Source organism: Equus caballus, chromosome 17 (assembly GCF_041296265.1).
Source record: "Equus caballus isolate H_3958 breed thoroughbred chromosome 17, TB-T2T, whole genome shotgun sequence".
In the NCBI taxonomy this organism is placed as follows: Eukaryota; Metazoa; Chordata; class Mammalia; order Perissodactyla; family Equidae; genus Equus; species Equus caballus.
This window is the reverse complement of record NC_091700.1, coordinates 40368853-40391809: the sequence shown is the minus strand read 5'-3', so window position 1 is coordinate 40391809 and position 22957 is coordinate 40368853. Positions and strand designations below refer to the sequence as shown.

At 40.9% G+C, this 22957-nt stretch overlaps 1 protein-coding gene and 1 long non-coding RNA gene across 2 annotated transcripts in view; one reads left to right on the top strand and one right to left on the bottom strand.

The window, feature by feature from the left end:
• SERPINE3 (serpin family E member 3) overlaps positions 1-22957 on the top strand; it is a 30825-nt gene that overhangs the window by 6009 nt on the left and 1859 nt on the right. The window contains exons 3-7 of the mRNA XM_070240303.1: positions 1625-1822; positions 3784-3982; positions 10960-11060; positions 21493-21579; positions 22070-22153. Coding sequence (XP_070096404.1) covers positions 1625-1822; positions 3784-3982; positions 10960-11060; positions 21493-21579; positions 22070-22153 — 669 coding nt within the window. The remainder of the gene's footprint in view (positions 1-1624; positions 1823-3783; positions 3983-10959; positions 11061-21492; positions 21580-22069; positions 22154-22957) is intronic.
• Positions 726-10384, bottom strand: LOC138918514 (uncharacterized). The gene is made up of 2 exons (XR_011427955.1): positions 10229-10384; positions 726-1850 (listed from the first exon to the last, which is right to left on the bottom strand). It is a non-coding gene; the product is annotated as an uncharacterized lncRNA (long non-coding RNA).

The window sequence follows — 22957 nt, the reverse complement described above, 5'->3', positions numbered from 1 at the left end:
CTCTCCCCCCCAACCCAGTCATTCACACTCACACGTGCGCACACCCACTCACACAGAAAGGACTCTTCAGAGTGTCCCACCTCCAGGAAACCCTGCAGGCTTTGACCCATGCAACTGTCCCGGAAGTGAGTCCCTCCGAGCTCTACTGTCACCTACAGTTAACCCCCCTGTGACAGCAAAATGCAGTAGGAGCCCAAAAAAGTGGTTTCTTGGGAATTTAGCTTAAGGAAATAATTCAAGAGAAGAAAAAGCTATATGATAAGATGCTCAGCCCAGTGTTATCAAAGAAAAAGATTTACAAACAACCTAACTGTCCAGCAATTAGGGATGATTCAGTGAATTACAGCACCTGTGTATGATGCGGTTGTAATTGTTATTAAAGACAATGAAAATTATCAACGTTTGCTGAGTGCTCAGTTTATTTATTTAGCACTCTTCTAACTCCTCCACGTTTATTATCCCAGTTCACCCTCACAGTAATCCTAGGAGGGAAAATCCTCATTTTGCAAACGGAGAAACTGGGACACAGAGATTGGGTCTCCCATCCAGGGACCGCAGAGCCAGGATTCTAATCCAGGTAGTCTGTCTCCAGCATCTTTGATAATTACAAAGGTCACTGGAAATAGGGAGAACGTTCAAAACCCAGTGTTGTTTAAAACGCAGAACAGAAGGTGATATGAACTTTATGATTGAACTGAGAACAAAGTATGCATGGACAAGGTGCGCAGAGTTAAAATGCAAACATGAAGATCTTTATTGATAAGAAGCTTTCCTCCTCTTTCTCTCTTTCACAGTATCTTTTCAATTTATTTTAAAATGTTTTAATTCCCTGTCTCCTCTGGTTGTGCTGCCAGGGACCCAAGGCCACAGTTAGCTGCTCTCAACCCCCAGGGCAGATTGTCCTCTAAGAAAGAGGGGCAATCGGTGTGGCCCTGAAAGGCCTGGAGTCTGGGGCCAGGTTGCTTGGGTTCAAATCCTAGGTTTCTATCTTGGTCAACTGGTAAGATAGTGGCTTTGCCCCTCACAAGTACATGACCTTGCACAACCTCTCTGAGCCTTGGTGACCCCATCTGTAGAACTGGGAATAACAAAACGACTGTTGGGAGAAGTCAGTGAGGGCTTGTAAAGCCTTTAAACAGAGACCGGCACAAAGTAGGTGTTTATTAAATAAATAAAGGGCTGGGACAAAAGCTGTCCCTTGAGGGGCACTCAGGCTGCTGCTCTCTCTGGTGACACATGGAATCGCAATGACCCCACCATGAAAGTTGTCTGAGCAGAGGCCCTGCCAGGAATGAGGCTTGGCAGCCAGGGCGATGGGGTGGGGATAACATCGTGCAGCATCTCCCATCACAGCACCCAGGCCCTCCCAGGGGTCTGCCTCAGGGGTGCACACCTGATGCCTCCTGGGAAACTGCACCAGCTGGAACCTGCTGGAACCAGCAGAGCATCCCAACCTGTTCAGAAAAGAATACAAGCATGGTCTTCAGCTGCAGCTAGTTACAAACACTACAATTCCACAACTCATAGATAGTAACAAGCAGGCTACAAAGCCCACTTCAGGGACGCTTCAGCACCCCCCAGAGAATGCACAGGTGTCCGCAACACAGTCCCTCTCCACCTGCAGGTGAGGGCCCAGGTGGCTCGATGAGGGAGCGCGGCAACGCAGCACTTGCTCAGCTGGCGCTGGTGAGCACCATGTCCTTCCGAAGCACTTGGCGGCAGAGATTCTCCTCCACGGACACTCAGCTCCTGCCTTTCACCTGCGCCCAGGGCCGTGTTCTCCGGGTCCCCACGATGTACCAAATGGCCGAGGTCAACTACGGTGAGCTTCTTCCCCACAGCCGTGCTGCCTAGTGAGAGGAACACCAGGGTGAGAGGAATGCGGGCGGGGAGAGGAGGCCAGGTCTCTGCTCTCAAAGGATCAGGCTGAGTTTCTCTGTGGTTCTCTCTGCCATATGGTGGGTGTGGCGTAAGGAAAGACCAGGGAGCCGGGAGACTCTGAGGAAGGTAAGGAAGCAGATGTGAAAGAGAAACCCAATTTCATGCTTGACATTTCCCTCCTCACTTAGTAAAGGGAGGAGTTAGTGTCAAACCAAAGACGTTTGGACCAAACCCCTCCCTTGGGAGGCACCTCCATAAAATGAACACCCGCTTCACCTTTGGTGCTGAGAAAAGATGGGAAATTGAGAGTCCAGTCTAAAAGGCTCTCAGGAGTATGACCACACTGAAAGTGCCACCGGTCCTAAAATACCATTGTTCTGCCTGATGGTCACTCATCCTGGTCAGAGTGGGGGTGCACCAGCGAGCACCTGGCAGCCCCCATCCCGGCAGACTGGTGTGTGGTGTGTGTACCTCAGTGGGACCCCAGCACCCTGCCCCTACACACCTCCTTTCTCAGTCTCACCTGGCAGCCCTCGTTTGCAGGTGCAGCCCCCTCCAGCTTGTAGGACTAATTAGTTTCCTATTCAGGAAAAAGCTAGTGAGACTTAAATCAGTGTTTCAGGAACTTTGGCATTTAGAAAACTTGCTGGTCATCCTGTTCTGATTCCACGCAGGACTCACAGAGTGCTCAGTGAATTTATTCATTTGTTTATTCAACCAATAATTCTTAATTGAGGTCAAGTAAGATGAGAAGAGAAGAACGTCTATTGGATAAGTAATCATCCCTTTAAGATGTATTGTAGTTCTTGTTCCTAATACTTTCCTGTTGCCTCTGTGACCCAGGCTGGTTCATCTGACTGTCAGCTACATAGTGGCAGGGGGGCTCTATGACACTCTTGTTCTTCTCTTAACACCCAGCGTGCAGTGCACAGTAGCTGGCACTTAATGGATGCTGAGCAAATATTTATTGAATAGATAAAGTAAGGAGTAGGAACCATGCCCCTATCTTTCCCCACTAAGCCTAAGATTTTTGCCTCAGCAGCCAGTCAGGTCTGCCATCCCACAATGCTAGGGCCAGCCTTGCTGTCCTCCCCGGGAAGGGATCTGTCTGGAGCTCCACCCGAGGCTGGAGCTGCCCCAGGCCGCCAGTTCTCCCCAGCCCACCTGGATTGCTCCATATTCCTTGTCCTCCTTTCCCATCACTAGGTCCAGCCACTGCCTCTGCATTCACCAGCAAGCCTCACTGGGGCGCCCCGTCTCTGGCCATCTGTGTCTGCTGCCACCTGGACCATCATCACATGCCTCCAAAATCATGCTCTGCCCAATGGGCTGGACTTGTCCTCACTCAGCCATTGCCATTGCCCACAAGCTGCCAGGTGCCCATCCTGTGACATATTTGTTTAGGTCACTGGTTACAAATTATCAGCCCCCAGATCAAATCCAGCCTGGATTCATGCTTTGTTAGGCCTACGCAGTGTTTTAAAAATTGGGAAATTTCATTGAACGTCTGGGTTTAGAGCTTTGGTTGAAAGATAGGAAGATCTAGCACAAAGAGCCTGGGTCCCCACATGACCACACTAGGCCAGGACTGGAGTGACTGCCTCTGTAAGACAGGGTGTATTGTTCTCCCATGTGCCATCATCGCCACTGTGCCCAGCCACTGCAGGCCCTGGGACTCAAGCCTTGTTAGGGTATCTTAGAGATTGTAGGCCTTAGGATCAGAAAGGTGACCAGAGCACCCAGCAGTCTTTGGCCTCAAACTGCTTCCTGAGGGTGAGGTGGACACCTTGTTAACAAAATGCATTGTTTCCAGTTCTGTGAGCTGGTCCTTCCAGGGCCTGGCACTGTTTGGTTCCCCTAGCTCCTGGGACAAAACTAACCCCCCATCCACTGAACCTCCAGGCCAGTTCCGGGACCCAGCGGGCCATCAGGTGGGGGTACTGGAGCTGCCTTACCTGGGAAGCACAGCGAGTCTGCTCCTGGTGCTGCCCCGTGACAAAGACACCCCACTGGCCCACATTGAGCCACACCTTACAGCCAGCATCATCCACATCTGGACCTCCAGCCTGAGGAGAGCCAGGATGGACGTGTTCCTGCCCAGGTGAGCAGCTGTGTCCTCCTTACAGGTTGCTCTGCAGCCTAATCCAGCCGACCAGGCCTGGATTAGAACATAGGCGGTCTGACTCAAGTCCCTCCTTAACCACTCGGCTGACTCACCTAATGTACCCCTAGAGGTTTGGCCAAAGTGGAGCTAGCCTAGAGTTCAGGTCCATTGAGAGTCACTGCTCATTAACTCATGACACTGACTGAAAGGAACTAATTTCCTGGGGTCTTCTTAAGAGGAGATGCTCTGCCTTCACTGGGTCAGGCTGGAGCCCCCAGGCACCCACTCCAGCTTCACGCCACAGCCAGTTCTCTGGGCAGGGAAAGAAGAGCAGTCAGTTCCCTTGGAGGAATGTGCCCCAAACCTTATCATATCCTTAGAGTACACAACTGTCATTTTTCCAGAACCAAAAAGGCAAGATAGCTAATATAACTGAGCAAATAGAGATGTAATTCTGATCAGAATTAAGGCATAAAAATTCAAGACTTTAAGTCTCTGTGCTAAAGATTCTCCTTCTTTCTAAATAGAGGTGACCCCTTCTTTAAGAAAACCCAACAGGTACCAATACAAATTGTCAAAAAGTTAAATGATGGCGCTTGATTTTGCTTTTCCAAGGCAAAACCTATCTGCAAAAGTCACTACTTTACAAAAGGACTCCTCATTGAACTTCCTTAAATGATAAGTTTTTTTGGTACACTTGAAATCAGAGTGAATTTAGAATTAATCTGTAGACCAGCATTGAGCCAAGAATGTTGTCCGAGGGCTCATGTTCAGCGTGTGGCTTCTTCATGCTCCTCCCCGCTGGCCATCCTGGCCTTCTCCACTCACCAGGCTCTCAGCAGTGCTGAGCCAGAGGCCCTGGCAATGCTCCCTAAAGGAGTTAAAAATAAATTCAAGCAGTGGAATAAAAACACACAAGGAGAACCCTAGTGAGTTAAGGGCCAAGGGCTAAAGTGGGATCTGGCATAGCCAGGGCAGAAAGAGAACTCAACTCTAACATAAATCCTGTCTCTCCAAGCCAAATATTTGGACCCCAAATCAAAGCACAGAGCCTGGATATTTCAACAGGTCTCTCTAGCAAGGAGCAGAAGCAACCTTAATCTTTCTGTTACATTTGATAGAAGCTCAGAGAAGGAAGAGGAGCTGTCACTGCTAAAAGCAGAGAGAAAGTGCAGCCTAGTGCAGGAATTTGCCACAGTCTTTGAGTTTAGGAGACAGATGCCGGCCTCCTCCTGGAAGACGGCCCAGGGAGGTGCCTGCTCCACTGAGGACCCTCCACTGTCACTGATTCTGCCTTTAGAACTTGCAATCCCCTGAGGAATGATCCTGAAAAACACTGGAGGACAGGGAAGGGACGGGAAGGCAGAGATGATAGTAACACAAGTAGTAGTTAACATTTGACCTCATCCTGATAAATTTTTTTTATTTCGCTAAGACTATCAAACCTGCTGTCTGAGAAGGAGAGAAGTGTTTAGGGAAATAAGGCTATTTCACAAGCCAAATGAACCAAGTAAAAAAAACAAAAAACGAAAACCTAGCTTTAAACCCTTCAGGGAATAAATAGAGAAAGAAGCTAAAACTATTTTAGGTCTAGATTTGGGTACAAAACTTTGGACCATAGTAGACACAGGTCAGCTTTTGGGTAAGCATTTAGCTCTAGTTCCACAAATCATTCATCATTTCATATGACTTGTTCTGTAGTCAGCCTGAATTTTTCATTTAGCAAGAGCAAAACCTTGTGCATACCATGGGTAGCAACGCGAAACTTGTGTGGCAAAACATCATTAAGCAAGTAAATTCTGGATGAATTATGATGTCTAGCTTCCAAAGTAAACTTTTATTTATTTATAAAGAAATAAAATAAAAAGTATAGGGACTATTAGTCTTCTTTAGGTACATTATCATCCCAAAAGAATAATCAAGAAAATCAACGAGTGGTAACAGGGGTCACTTATATCCATAATGCCGTAATGCCTTACAAGAAAGACTAATAACGTCAAATATATACTTGTTTAATGAATAACACATTTAGTTTTTAGGTCAACAAAGTAGGAAGCTAAGCATGAGCATTTTTTTCCTAATATCAGAAGTGATATATGTATTTTTAAAGTCCACCAGATCTCTCATATCCAAAATGAGTTTTGCCCTTCCTTCAAGGAGGTGCTGATCATTGTCATGCAGGGTTTATGCTTTTCTAAGGGTTTTTTCTTTCCTTTTTTTGGAAACTGAGCTATAATTCACATATCATAAATCCATTCTTTATTTTTCTTCTTTTTGCTGGGAAAGATTCACTCTGAGCTGACATCTATTGCCAATCTTCCTCTCTCTCCTTTTTTTCCCCCCTCCCCAAAGCCCCGGTACATGGTTGTATATTCTAGTTGTAAATTTTTCTATTTCTTCTATGTGAGCTGCCACAGCATGGCTACTGACAGATGAGTGGTGTGGTTCTGCGCCCAGGAACTGAACCTGGGCCACTGAAGCAGAGCGCGCAGATCTTTAACCATTAGGCCATCAGGGCTAGCTCGAAATCCATTCTTTTAAAGTGTACAATTTAGAGGGTTTCAGTATATTTGCAGAGTTGTATGAACATCACCACTATCTAATTTCAGAACATTTTCATCACTTCAAAAAGAAACTCCATACTCACTAGCAGTCACTTGCATTCCCCCTCCCCCCAGAAAGTGTTTTGGCACTTTTCCACTTTTTGACTACTACAAACATTTTTGTGTGGATATATGTTTTCAATTATCTTGGGTATATACCTAGGAATGGAATTATTGGGTCATGTGTTAACTCTGTATTTTACATTTTGAGGAACTGTCGGTTTTCCAAGTGGCTGCACTGTTTTACATTCCTACTAGCAATGTATGAGAATTCCAATTTCTCCATATCCTCGTCAACACTTGCTATTGTCCTTTTTTTTCTTAAGTCCCTCCTCGTGTTTAATGGTTACGGAGTTTCAGTTTGGGTTGATGAAAAAGTTCTGGAGTAGACAATGGTAATAGTTGGACAACAATGTGAATGTACTTAATGCCACTGATTTATACACCTAACATAATTAAAATGGCAAATTTTATGTTGTGTGTATTTACCACAATTTTTCTAAAAAAGCCCCTCTTCATGGAGGAAGGAAGGTAGGGAGAGGACAAAGACTGCCTTCCCAAAACATGGATTAAAAAGTAGGGATGTTGTAAAGTTTTCGTTCAGGAACTGTATAGTTATTTTTAGTTGTATTAGTTAGGACAAATTCACCTCCTCTGTCCCCCAGCAATGTCCTCCTCTATGCTTTGCCTTCCTCCTCAGGCTGGAGGCAAGATGGCTGCAGCCCGTCTGACCTCACAAGTGTGTATAACAACAACTGTAGGAGAAAGCCCCCATGTTTTTGATTATAGGTAGTATGAAGTGGTATCTCATTGTGACTTTCATTTACATTTCCCTAAAGACTAATGATGTCAAGCATCTTTTCATGTACTTGTTGGCCATTTATGTATCTTTTTTTGGAGAAATATCTATTTGAATTATTTGGCCATTTTTAAATTGGGTGTCTTTTTATTGTTGTAATATTTCCTCACATATTCTAGATACTGGTCACTTATCAAACAAATGATTTGTAAATATTTTTTCCCATTTTGTGGTTTGTCTCTTCGTTTCCTTAATGGTGTCCTTTCAAGCACAAGCATTTTTAATTTTGATGAAGTTCAATTAATCTATTTTTTCTTTTGTTTCTTGTACTTTATTTTTGAGGTCATATCTAAGAAACCATTGCTTAACCAAGGCCACAAAGATCTATGTCTATGTTTCTTCTAAGAGATTTATAGTTTTAGCTCTTGTCTGTAGGTCATCAACGCATGTTGAATTGATTTTTGTGTACGGTATGAGGTAGAGGTTCCACTTCATTCTTTGCATGTGGCTATTCAACTGTTTCAGCACCATTTATTGAAAAGACTGTTCTTTCTCTCATTAAACTTTCTTGGCACCCTTGTTGAAATCAATTGACTATAAATGTATGGGTTTATTTCTGGATTTTCAATGCCATTCTATAGGCATAAATGTCTATACTGCTGCCAGTCTGACACAGTCTTGGTTACTGTACTTTTTACTTTGTTTAGAAATCAGGAAGTGTTCAGTCTTTCAACTTTGTTCTTTTTCAAGATTGTTTGGGCCGTTCTGGGTCCCTTGCATTTCCATATAATTTTAGGATCAGCTTCTCAGTTTTTGCCAAAAAGGCAGCTGGGATTTTGATAAGGATTGTGTTGAATCTGTAGATTAATTTGGGGAACGTTGCTTTCTAACAATATTAAGTATTCCAATCCACAAACATGGAATATCTTTCATTTTATTTAGGTTTTCTTTAGTTTCTTTCAACAATGTTTTGTAGTTTTCAGTATACAAGTTTTACACTTCTTTTGTTAAATTTATTTCTAAGTATTTGTAAATGTTTTATTCCTTTTGGTACATTGTAGATGGGATTTTATTTTCAGATTGGTCATTGCTAGTATAAAGAAACACAGATGATTTTTGTATCTTGATCTTATACTTTGCCACCTTGATGAACTCATTTATTAGCTTTAACAGTTTGTGTGTGTGTGTATAGATTCCTTAGGATTTTCTATATACAAAACCAAGTCATCTGTCAACAGAGATAGATTTACTTCTTTTTTTCTAATCTAGATGCATTTTATTTCTTTCTCTTGTGTAATTTCCCTGCGTACCCTTCAGTACAAAGTTAAATAGAAGTGGTGGACATCCTTGTCTTGTTCCTGATCTTAGGGGGAGAGCATTTGGCCTTTCACCATTAAGTATCATGCTAGCTGTGGGTTTTTGTAGATGCCCTTTTTCAGGTTAAAGAAGTTCCCTTCTATCCCAAGTTTGTTGAGTAGTTTTGTTTTTGCTTTTATGAAAGGGTATTGAATTTTGTCAAATGCTCTTTCTGTATCTATTGAGATAATCACATGGCCTTTGTCTTTTATTCTATTTATATGGTGTTTTACATTGATTGATTTTCATATGTTGAACCCACTTTGCATTCCCGGAATAAATCTTGCTTGGTCATGGTAGAATTTATATGCCGTTGGATTCAAGATGCTAGTATTTTGTCGAGGTTTTTTGCATCTATATTCATAAGGGATATTGGTCTATAGATAGCTTTCCTTTTTGTGATGTCCTTGTCTGATTTTGGTAAAGACCGTTGTTTTTTATTCAAGAGAGTTTTGTAGCATTTCTTCTGGACTGGCCTTCATAGCCATACCAAAAAAAATCACTCTCACCTTTTATAGTCATACCTCACTTTTACTATTGTTTTTAATTTACTGAAAATGATACTACCCAATTTTATCACTCACCATAATCACCACACTTGGCTTCAAACATCCCTTAGCTCTTTCTCAATATCATTGAGAAACAATAAAACCACAGTGGTAACAGTATAGTACATGAGCTATAGTGGGCATTGTTCTGAGCACTTTACAAGGATTATTTCACCTAATCTTCACAACAGTAAGAACTAAGCACTACTATTAAGCTTATTTTACAAATGAGGAAACTGGCGCAAATAGAGGTAAAGTAACTTGCCCCACATCCCTCAGCTAATAAGAGGCTGGACCAGGATTCAAACCCCGGCACTGGATTCCCAAATTCATGCTCTTCACTGCTATGTTTCAGCAGTAGGAGTTTTCATAGTATGTGTTTTAGGTATTTAAGAACATTTCAGAAGAGGTGACCCAAAACTTTTTTGAGAAACATCAGCATGCTTGGAGAAAGCACATACCTTTTTTGGAAACTATTCTGAAGATCCAAAACATACATCTAGGAGAAAATTGGATGCTTTTGGTTAAAATATTGGTCACATTGTCTTGTACAGCAATGGAGACCTTTGATATTAAATGGTTTTATCCAGTATTTTTACTCTCCTACAAGTTTTGTGTGGTTTATAGAAAAAGGCCATCTAAATTCCATTTTGAACTTTTTTATTTTCAAAGAAAAATAATGTCAGTAATTCTTTTAAAGGATGCTTCAATAGTAAAATGTTAAATACCTTGCCCTTGGGGAAATGTTGCAGAGTTCAAGGTATGTTGATTCTTCCCACCCTCAGGACTTACTAGGAAAAGCAAAGCTTTCACCTGACTTCCTCCCCCGCTGGGTGTCAAAGGCACACATTGCCCACAGCAGTCATGAAAATACGTCTTATCAAATGAGACACTCTATTGATTGTCAGATAGTCAACAACTTCTTTTCTGCACCTACTATGTGTGAGATGCCACACGAGATGGGAGGTAGCAAAGTGTAGACAACAAGAGCGAAGGCTATGCACTCAGCCTCAATTTGAGTTGAGCTCCACCACACACTCGTTAGGTCCTCTTGGGCAAGTTTCTTAAACTCTTTAAGCCTCAGTTTTCTCATCTGTAAAAAATGAGGATAATAATAACAGTTATGTGAACATGAAATGAAATAATCCACATAAAATACTTAGCAGAGTGCCCCGCGCATGGTAAGCACGCAGTAAAAATTCATTATAAATAGGAAATAAAAGATTGGCTGGGATAGCCTCTCCTCAAGTAGTTTACAACAACATAAATAACAGTAGTAGGAAGAAGAATGTTCTATACATGAAAAGAGTAGAACAAAGTATTAATGGGACTTCAAGAACCTAAGGTCACAAAACAGCTGGAAAGAAGTGGAGGAGATAAAAATTGAAGTGGGCTTAGAGGAAAGAGTAATTCAAAGGCAATCAAGAGAGATGGGAGAGACCTGGAAAACACAGCAGGAGCAAAGGTACAGAGGTGGGAGAGAGCCCTGTGCGGTCAGACGCATCAGTGGGTAGAGTTTACGGGAAGGAGCGATAAAAGATAAAGCTGGAAATGAGTCTGGAGATCCCTGACTTCCAAGTCAGAGAGTTTGGACGGCACATAGTGTGTATGAAAGTATATTGAGTGAGAATTTTAAGTGAAAGTTGATGGTTTGTTTTTGTTTTTTAGATTTCGGATACAAAATCATTTCAACTTAAAAAGCATTTTAAATTCTTGGGGAGTCACCGATCTTTTTGATCCACTCAAAGCTAACTTGAAAGGAATTTCAGGTAACAACAGTTCTTCTTCCAAACTTTTTGGCATTGTGTTTGGGGTAGTTTTATCAGGCTTTGATGAAGGGATTCTCATTGTTTCTACAGAGCTTTTAGTGGTAAACAGCCAGTGTTAACATTATTTAAAAGAATAAAAGAAAGTGTTTTGCTTTGGACTTTGTCAGGGAGGGGTATTTCTTGAGACCTCTAAGCACCATTTTCAGAGACCACCTTCAGGGTGAGGTCAATGGCTACAGGACACAATACAACTCACCCTCTGTCTGCCCATCGTGATCAGGGGCATGCCAGAGACATTGGTGCAACAACAGAGCTCTTTTTTCTCATCTCCCGCTGTCATGCCAGCCTCACAGTCACCCTTTGCTTCTGTCTTCTCTCCCTCCCTCCTTCCCAGTATCTCCTCTCCCTCTTCCATCTAACTTTTTTTTCAAATTACCCATGCACCTATAACTTTGCCCTAAAATGTTATCCTTCCCAGAGTCCATATTGAATATCTCTGCCCATAGTAGACATGCTACCACTAATCAATAGGAGCTGTGTTTGCCTATGATCTGACAGGGAACTTAGATCAAATATTAAAAGAGAGTGGAATGCCAGAACCTTATTTTCCAGAATCCTCTCAGGAGACCATTGGCTAAACTATTGCCAACTCCAAAGGCTCAGGTTTGTTTTCGCTCTAGATAGTAGTAAATTATCTGTATGCAGATGGCACTGTAGCAGGTGTTTTCATTGGTCTTGACATTTTCCTTGTGTAACACAATGAGCTTGAGAATCTCTATTTTGAATGCTAGAACCTCATAGCACAGAGAAGTTTTCTAAAGCTCCACTCAGAATCTTCTTTCTTAAGCAATCACAGAAAAAATGGGAATTTGGTTCACAAGAGAAGTCTTGGCTTGGACTTTAGATGTGACCAGACAGACTAACTGGCAAAGTTCCTTATCAAATAAAACACAGGAGGAGGGATCTTTCTAGAGAATGTAAAATTCACCAACTCTGCATGACTAAGCATGCAAAGAGATAAGCAAACTAATAATCAAGTTTGGATGCAGTGCCCCCCAAAATGCTTGGATATCCAACAAATATTGTTGACTTGATTGAATGACTTGACCATAAATTTTCCCTAGTGACACAGGTGTAATCTGACACTGTAGGGAAACGAGGAAGACTAGAGTGAAAGGAACAAAGTGCAAGGAAGGAAAAAGGATGAAGAACTTGAGTGCACTCTATCTTTAATAATGTACAAAATCCAATCACAGTGTCTTCTTGTGACTCTGGAGTTCAGCCATGGCATCCCTGTTGTTGATGGTGATATCATTCTTCTTTTAAACATCCTAGTTCAAAACTTTGGGGCCATTCTTAACCTTTTCTTCCACACCACTGCATTCAATTAATCACTATGACTTACTTATTGCTCCTTTGTAGCTCTTCAATCTCTCTCCCTTTATGTCCTAGAAGTTTACCTTAAAATGTCATCAATTCTGTGTCCTCAAATAGGACTGAGCTTAACCCACATCACACAGCTGCTCTATTGATAAAGACTTCCGAGGCCTATAAGCTCCTTTGATAAGATCTAACAAGCAACCTAGTTTAAAAAGTATCTTTTTGACACCTAACCTCTTTTTTTATCATGCATTTCAAGTGTATTTATATTTGTTCAAATCAGAAGAACTATAGGCTCATGGATCTTGCTTGCTAAATAATTATCAAGGAAGTACCATGTGCCAAGTGTGAACCTTGCATTATGTTTCCTACTGATAAAATAAAACAGCCTTATGATCTTTTCCCATAAAGTTTTGTTCCTCTAACATAGGGGTTACCAAATGACGGCCCACCACCTGTTCTTATAAATAAAGTTTTATTGAAAACTATTAAAGTTTCAATAAAACTTTATTTATAAATAATAAGCAGCCACTCCCATTCATTTACAAATCATCTATGGCTGCTTTTCTGCTACAACAGCAGAACTGAGTAGTTGCAACCGACACCATATGGCCCACAATGGCTAAAATATTTAATATCTGGCCTTTTACAGATATGTTTGCCAACCCTAGCCCAGAATCATTTTACTCCTTCCCCATTTATAAGTTACTTTTCTCTTCCCTCATGGCATCAAATTGTATTTTGCTGCCCGAAGAACTGGTTCAATATCATTTCAAGGCCCAACGGAGCCCAGGGTGTAATTTTTCTCCCCAGACATCCTTCACACTACATGCTATGAAGCTTTTAAGAGTAATTCCAGTTTCACTTACACTAAAGATACCAGCTAGAAATATCTCTTCTTGAGAAATCCCACTTTCTATAGGATCAGCAGGTTTTGATACAAACCCTTGCCTCCTAATCCAAGAAATACTCCTTGTGCACAAACTTGAAACTCTGAAGAAACTATCTTACCCTTGACTTTTATAAGTGAGTAATTAGCTTCCAATGTCTGTTCAGTAAGAATACAAGCTCCCTGTTACTATGACTTAAACAAGCAAACCAGCCATAGTTGTTTGGTTGTGTACTGAAGTTAACTTATACTACACCAGATGGCTGGTCAGAGCTGCAGCTGGTCGTCAAGATGGTGACATAGGTTGTTCCCAACTTTAGTCCCCCTCCCAAGAAGACCAACTAGCAACTATCCACAGATAAGACACCAGTGTAAAAATCTCAGCACCCAGGGGTAAGGCTGAAGCATCCCCCGAACCACAGAGACTGAGAAGGACCACATTAGAAAGGTAAGAGGAATGGTCACCATCTAATCACGTCACCCCTCTTTCAGGCTGGCACAGCACTACACCAAGAGGGACCCCCCCCGAGCCTACAGTTTCTCCAGTGGGAAAAAAGAGCTCAAGATGAACATCCAGCTCACCTGTATTGCAGGATGTTCTGGAGGTCCACTAGGTCCTTGCCTCATGGGAATCACTGGGGATCAGATAGAGATGGAGAAGGAAGGTGAGGCTTATAGCAACCAGCGCTCATACCTTGGCAGACTGTGTTCCTGCTTTCAGTGGTACCCAAGCAGAGACACCAGCCAACAGCAATGTCCGTCTGCAGAGCCATGCTGGTGGCCCATCTGGCCAGAGAGCTCAGTTGGCAGTTCTGTCTGATTTGGGTCCCCAGTCAATAGGCCATACCAGCAGTGGCGCCTGTTCTACCATCCCACCTAGGCAGGGAAGCAAATTCATAGCCTCACCTAACTGCTGAGCACAGTTTCCAGTCTTGCCTATCCAGGAAGCCTGGCTGGAGAACCTGGATAGCCACAAAGCCCATCCTACAGCCCTGCTTGGGCAGGGAGCCAAGCCAGCAGCCCTACCCACTGTTGAACATAGCCCCTGGCCCTGCCTAACCAGGGAGCCTAAACAGTAACCCTGGGCAGCCTTGGAGCCCAGCCTATGGTACCACCACACCACAGAGCCCTGCCTACAAAACTAACCAGCAGCAGAGCCCAGACTGCAGCCCCACCCAACTCAGGGCACAGCCTGTTGCCCTGCCTGAATGTGGAGTCCAGCCAGTGATACCATCCAATCAGGAAGCATAACTTGAGATCCCACCTAAGCAGGAGCCATGTGGAGCCCAGCGCAATCATAGAGTCCAACCAGTGGCACTACCCTGCCAGGGAACACAGCTTGCAACCTCGCCAACCAGAGGTGATTGCAGAGCCCAACTAGGGCCCCTTGTGATAGTCAGAAGTCCCACCAGAACAGGTAGCTCACTGAATGGCCTCACTTGAATGCAGAGCCTAGCCAGCAGGCCCACCCAACCACAGAACCCAGCTAGTAGCAGCACCCACAACCTCAGAGCATGTGCAGTGGCCTTGCCCAAATATAGACCTCGAAGCAAGTCCCACCTATCCACAGATGCTACCAGCTGACTGGTGAAGGTCTTTCCCTGTGAAGTGAACCTGTAAAGTCTGGAAGAGGAGAACACTTACCTAAATGTGCAGACATCAATGCAGAGAATCAAAGATCATGAAGAATCAGGCGAACATGACACTACCAAAAGAACCTAATAAATCTTCAGTAATTGACCCTAACGAAAGATCCATGAACTAATTGTCTGACAAAGGATTCACCAAATAATTCTCTTAACGAAGTTAAGTAGACTACAAGAACACACAGACAACTAAACAAAATTACGAACACAATGCATGAACAAAATACAAAGTTCCACAAAGAAACAGAAACCATAAAAAAAGGAAACAGAAATCCTAAAGCTGAGGAAAACAGGGACTACATTGAAGAATTCAATAGAAGGCGTCAACAGCAGACTCAACTAAGCAGAGGAAAGAATCGGTGAGCTGGAAGATAGGTTATTTGAAATTATCCAGCCAGAGAAGCAAAAAGAAAAAAGGAGTGAAGAAAGCCTATGGGAGTTGGTGACATCCATCAAGAGAAACAATATACACATTATGGGAATTCCAGAAGACGAGAAAGAGAATAGGACAGAAAGTCTATTTAAAGCAATAATGGCTGAAAACTTCCCCAACGTGGAGCGAGAAATGGGCATCCAGATTCATGAGGCCCAAAGGACCCCAAATACTCAAAAAGGGCTACCGAGACACAGCATAATTTTCAAAAGTCCAAACACAGAGAATTTTGAAAGCAGCAAGAGAAAAGTGACTTGTCACATTCAAGGGAACCCCCATAAGTTTATCAGCAGATTTCTCAACAGCAACTCTGCACCCCAGGAGACAGTGGGATATGTTCAAAACATTGAAAGAAAAAAACTGTCAACCAAGAACACTGTAACAAGCAAAGCTGTCCTTCAGAAATGAAGGAGATATAAAGACTTTCCTAAACAAACAAACTGAGGGAGTTTATCACCTCTAGACCTGCCTCACAAGATATGCTAAAGGATATTCTTAAGCTGAAAAAAATGATGCTAATTAACATTATAAAAACATATAGATGTGTAAAAGTCGCTGGTAATGGTAAATATATAGTCAAAATGAGATTTTCTAATATTGTAATGGTGCACAATTAGTTAGAACTAATCTATGAATTCAGTAAACTTGCAGAATACAAAATCAACATACAAAAGTCAGTTGTGTTACTATACATTAATAACAAACTATCTGAAAAAGAAATAAAGAAAACAATCCCATTTAGAATAGCATCAAAAACAATGAAATACTTAGGAATAAATTTAACCAAGGAGATGAAAGATCTGCACACTGAAAACTACAAGACCTTGATGAAAGAAATTGAAGAAATCACAAATAAACGGAAAGATATCCTGTCTTCATGGAGTGGAAGAATTAATATTGTTAAAATGTCCACACTACCCAAAGCCATCCATAGATTCAGTGCAATCCCTAGCAAGATTCTAATGGCATTTTTCACAGAAATGGGAAAAACAATCCTAAAATTTGTATGGAACCACAAAAGACTCCAAATAGCCAAATCAGTCCTGAGGAAAAAGAATAAAGCTGGAGGCATCATACTTCCTGATTTCAAACTATATTACAAAGCTATAGTAATCAAAACAGTATGGTACTGGCATAAAAACAGACGTAGACCAATGGGACAGAATCAAGACACCAGAAATAAACCCATGTAAATACAGTCAACTAATATTTGACAAGCAAGCGAAGAATACTCAATGAGGAAAGATAGTCTCTTCAATAAATGGTTGGGAAAACTGGACCCCTATCTTACACCACTCAAAAGTTAACTTGAAATGGATTAAAGACTTAAATATAAGACCTGAAATCCTAAAACCCTAGAAGAAAACATAGGGAATATCTCCTTGACATGATTTTTTTGGATCTGACAACAAAAGCAAAAGCAACAACAACAAAAATAAATGAGGCTACATCAAACTAAAAGCTTCTTCACAGCAAAAGAAACAATCAACAAAATGAAAGGCAACCTACAGAATGGGAGAAAATATTTGCAAACCATGTATCTGTTAAGGGGTTAATATCCATAATATTTAAGGAACACATACAACTCCATAGCAAATAATAATAAGCCAACTAAAAAAGGAGAGGATCCAAACAGACATTTTTCTAAAGATAATATTCAAATAGCCAACAGGTACATGAAAAGGTGCTCAACATCTCTCATCCATCAGGGAAATGGAAGTCAAAACCACAATGAGATATCACCTCACACCTGTTAGAATGGCTATTATCAAAAAGACAAGAGATAACAAATGCTAGTGAGGACGTGGGGAAAGGGGAACCCTTGTGCACTGTTGGTGGGAATGTAAATTGGTAGTCACTATGGAAAACAGTATGGAGGCTCCTCAAAAAATTAAAAATAGAACTACCATATGATCCAGCAATTCTACTCCTGGGTATATATCCAAAGGAAATGAAATCATTATCTCAAAGAGATATCTGCACCCTCATGTTTATTGCAGCATTATTTACAATAGCCAAGACATGGAAAAAAACTAAGTGTCCATTAACGGATGAATGGATAAAGAAAATGTAGTGTGGAGATAGATTAGATAGCTAGATCGATCGATAGACAGCTACAATAAAATATTAGCCATAAAAAGAAGGAAATCCTGCCATCTACAGCAACATAGAAAAACCTTGAGGGCATTATGCTAAACAAAATAAGTTGGACAGAGCAAGACAAAGCGATCTCACTTATATGTGGAATCTTAAAAAACCAAACTCATAGAAACAAGAGAGTAGACTGGTGGTTGCGAGGGGCAGGGGCCTGGGGGGAATGAGTGAAGGTGGTCAAAGGTTACAAACTTCCAGTTATAAGTTCTGGGGATGTAATGTACAGCATGGTGACTATAGTTAATAATACTGTATTATATATTAGAAACTCACTAAGAGAGTAAATCTTTAAAAAGTTCTCAATACACAAAAAATTTGTATCTGTGAGGTGATGGATGTGTTAACTAATCTTATTGTGGTAATCATTTTGCAATATACAGTCATGCACCGCATAATGACATTTTGGTCAATGACGAACCTCATATATGACAGTGGCTCCATAAGATTAGTACCATATAACCTAGGTAGTAGGCTCTACCATCTAGGTTTGTGTAAGTACACTCTATGATGTTCGCACAATGATGAAATTACCTAACAACGCATTTCTCAGAGTGTTTCCCTGGCATTAAGTGACATGGCTGTATAGATATATCAAATCATCACATTGTACACCTTAAACTAACAAAATGTTATAGGTCAATTGCATCTCAGAAAGCCTGGGAGGGCAGGGAAAGAAAGGTGTGAGGAGTGGACTAGAGGAGAAGAATGGAGAATGCAACTAACCACAGCCTGGTTTCAGAGGGCTTTTCAGATTCTTTTTAGCATACTACACATCCTGGGCTGGGTGCTATGACACACTCTTTCTATCTTTTAAGTGATAAGAAGATGAGAAAGATAAGCCAGAAGCAAATTCTGGCAATAACTTTTTAAAAGCCACTAACTTTGCCAATAGTAAGAAATAATAATTGGAAAGACAAAGGACACAGCAAATGATATGTTTATCCTGCCTTCTGAGAAGCTGAGGATCAAATGTAGGGACATTGATTCACATTTTGCAAATCCTGTGTTCACCATGACATGTAACTCTTAATCGTTGAGAGTATGACCAACCACACACAAAGAGTGATGATCTCCACTAACAAAGGAGAAGGGGGCATTGAAACAATCATTTGAATGAGACTTGCCGAAGACCTATTCTGTGCTGTGCCCCCATAGGTCTACAGACACCAACTGACATTTCCCTCTAAGGGAAATCAGATTAAAGAACATTAAGGCAGCTGTTTTTGCAGGTAAAAGAAACAAATATAAAGTGTGAGGAGTGTCTATCATTCATTTATCCAACATTGACTGAACACACACATGTACTAAGCATTATTAAGCTAAAGAAAGTAAAAAAATATTTATAATGAATAAGACAGCTTTTGCCTTATAGGAGCCAACAATCTAAAAAGGAAGGTTGATATGCAAACACTTGTACAAGATGTTATGGAAGAGCGGAGAGTATGCCAGGAGGGAGGGTAAGATGAATCTTACCCCTTTGCTTTGGATATTAAAATGCGATATGGAGCAAATGGGTTTATGGTGGGCTAGTTTCCCACAGTATGTTCCCCAGAATGCTAGTCTGGTCAATTTGGAGACAGGGGATGGTGTGGGTAGTTCCATGGTTAAAAATTACACGTTATAGTCCTCCTGTAGAGCTTCACTGCGAACATTAGCAAAACAGCAGCTTTAAGAAGTCCACTACTAAAAACAGAAGCACAAAACTATTCAATCTGCACCTCCCATTTTAATTAATCACGGAACCTTTTCTACACAATAGCACCTATAAACAATCTTAGGAACAAATTGTGGGAAAACGGGTTGTATGACCGTCAATGACACTCAGCAGCTACCAACACTGCAGGAGAGGACAAGCCCAAAGCCAGGAGAATCCCTTTGTGCTTGACCTTTTCTAGGTTGATTTTGTTAGTTGCATAACATTTCAATAGCTACTTAACAAAAGTAAGTAAATTGGGATCTGTAATACAAGATCAAGCAAGAAGAAAAACAAAAACCCACAGATAACTCCTGAATTCTTATTTTGATCACAAAGTTGGTCTTCTGAAATATTAACTCTCACCAGAGATAGAATTTAAGAGATGCAAATACTGGGACATGACAGGCCATGGATCTTGGCTTATGTCTGTGCAAACATGCAAATGCCAATTTTTGGATAACTCCTGTAGTCTGAGGGAGAAAAATTATTTAAATGAAACTCTTCAGTTGCAGTTTCAAGAAAGTGAAATAGCCAAGCCCGTCTAACCAAAGACTCATTCATACCAATCAGTCCCATTTCTCACACTGTGCCAAGGTGCTTGGACTCTTAATACAAGCACATTTACTCTATTTGAGCTGACAAAGGGTTTCAGGGTGGACTCCTCCTCATTTCATCTACATTTATATAAACTGTTAAGACCCATACTAGATAGCAATGAAGTCACAGATTAGTAGAACATTATCATGACCATCAAAGAACCATTCTTTAGCCCCAAAATTCTTTCTAATTTTGGCACTGCATTTCAGCTTGCTCAATCAGCTAGTGAGAGGACCTAATTATTAATTATAGAGAAATTTGTTTTCTTTTCTAAAATATCCTGCAGAAAATGACCAGCTGCTAAAATAAATAAGATTCTTCACTGGTTTTAGGACAAGTGACGCTAGGTAAATGTTTCCATTAATTTTTCCCTTCCTTTGGCTCTTCTCTGGTCCACTTCACTGACGCTGGAAAATAACTCTTCCTTACAGTGAATACAGCCAACTCACAATTTCCTGGGTATACTTATTTACAAGATGCATGAAATGCCAAATATTCTAGACTCTGGGTTGGTTTTATTCTCTCACAAATTCGTCATCTCCCTGTACGTGCAAGAAAAATGCAAAACAATTTAAATTTTAGTCTAAGATGAAACAAATTAGCTCCCTCAAAATACAACATGTACATCAAAATGTTTAAGACATGCCACAGACCCCTTCGCAGTAGCAAGCTAGAGTTGACTAGAATATACTTTCTAAAGCTGGTACTGTTTGTCCGGAGGGGCCGGGTGGAAACGAGCACTGCACTGTCAGAAAGCCTCCATATTCCGAACTCTTAGCACATGTGCGGCCTCAGTGACTTATCAGCTCACTTTAAAATGAAAGGGTTAGACTGAATGATTTCCAAAGATTCTCTAGTTCTAAAGATACTTACTTTCACTCTTGAGTGTGCCATCAAGTACCATTTCATTGTGGAAATTTGTTTAAAAATGATTAATGGTTAAATTACAAAGATCTGTCAACTCCTCTAACTTACCACTCATATTCCTCTTTGCTAAGCTTGTATTTTTGAAACGGTTAGCATGGAACAATCATAGTTCTAACCTCTCATTTTCTTTGCAGATTCTAGCCTATGGGACAAGTCAATTGCATAACTGATATACCTCAGTCTACAGAATGCAGTCAGGGAGTACTACAGACATTTTTAATACTGTTTTATGCCTTTTAAAGCCCAGAGTACAAACCTGTGACTTTGTCATTCAAAAGTAGCTCTTAAAACACAGTTCAAAGCAGCATTCAAGGGAAATCATCTCAGAAACTTGCTGAAAATGCAGGTTCCTGGGCTCCAGAATCTACATTTTAACACATACCTTGGTAATTCTTATGACCACTGAAGTTTTAGAAATACTGACTGAAGGAAAAATTTAAATATTAACTGGAAATTATCTTTGAAAGTTAACTACTAAAAACTGGGCACAGCTATGAACATTAATTAGATAACTTACCAAATTTAAGGTTTTGAACATTGCATAAAATATTGAACTTTAAGAATTTTCCAAATAAATCTCTCCCCAGCTACACAGTAAGCAGCATGAGAGACTCAAACTAAGTACATTCTTTAAAAATGTACTCAAATCCTTAAACTAAATGCATCAAAAATGCAAATAAGCAATTCATATTTTTATTTCCTGGGGTTAGGGCAAGATGGTTTTTATGTTTCTGAAGCAATCCACAAAGCCAAGGTTGAGGTTTCAGAGGAAGGCACCAAGACATCTGCAGCCACAGGTATGTTCACAAGGGGAAGTCAGCGACACTCAGTCAAATCTACCTTTGTTAGATTTATCAACATTCATACTTCTAAACCTTCCCACTAACAACCCCCAAGTCTAGATGTGCTATTCATCATTTTTAACAAATAAATTTTAACAGAGAGCAGTTTTTCAAAAATGATGGGAGAAAAAAGGTATCCATTTTGAAAAGGATTTGTACCATCATCCCCATAAACAACGAAGAGAGTCATTCTGAAAATTAGCTTCAGTAAGGAATTTATTTCACGGAATATTTTGAAAATAGGACACAGGATTGGCTATGTGGTAGCTTTTCTCTTTAATTTTCCCATTTGCACCCCATAATAACACTAAACAATGAATATCATTAGGATGCTTTTATTTCTTCAAAAATCAAGGGATGTAATGGACTTTGTATCCGATTTTAATAGTGACTTTCAGCAAATGAATAGAAAATGCAACGGGATTCTTCTTTATCTTTCCTGCAGCTCTGTTGTTACTGAAAAGGTCTCGGATTCCTATTTTTAAAGCAGATCGGCCATTCATCTTTTTCCTGAGAGAACCCAACACAGGTATTACAGTATTTTTTGATAGAATTCATATAAATTAAATATTTATCACTGTCTCTCTAGCAACAAGGCTCATTTGTCCACTGTAGCCTAAAAGCATTCCTTCTAGCTGGTTTCTATGGTGCTTCAGAAGCTTCCCAGTTGCTGTGTCAAGAGTCCTGAAAAGGAGGAATATTTCATAACTACAAAGGAAACTAACATCCTCTGCGGGGTTTTTTGCCCTCTCTTTCTCTCAGCTCATTTATAGTTGATGTAGATTTTTTTTTTTTTTTTAATTCAGGTTTCTACTTCTGGGGAGACTTAGAAAAATCATGAAAGTAAACTAAATGATAAATCTTCACTTTTTTCCCCAGCTGTTGCTTAGCTTTCTCGCCACTGTAGGACAGAAGATAGTTCCTTCAGGCCAATAGAGTATCCGAGTAGTCCTCTGACTCTCAGCAACCCTAGTATGCTAGTGAATGCACCTGGATTTCTATAGCTTTTCTGTTGACCTTTCTCAAGCTTTTCTCAAGCTGAAATTACACAAAAATAAAATGTTTGCCCTAGTCTTTTAAGTCCCACTATAGTTCAACCTCAATCTTAATCCAATGATGGCATTGCACAGGCAAAGCCTTGGCACATCGGTGGGACAAGAAGTCCTTTAAGCATCAACATTGAATAACGTATTCAAATTATCTCTCTCAATGTTCCCCGGCCCTGGCTCTCTGACAATTATTTATCAGCCTAGGAAGGAAAAGAGATTCTCAGTAAAGAGTTGTTGGCAAGTCTAAACAATGTGTTAAAAAAGAAATAGAATGGAACAAGACT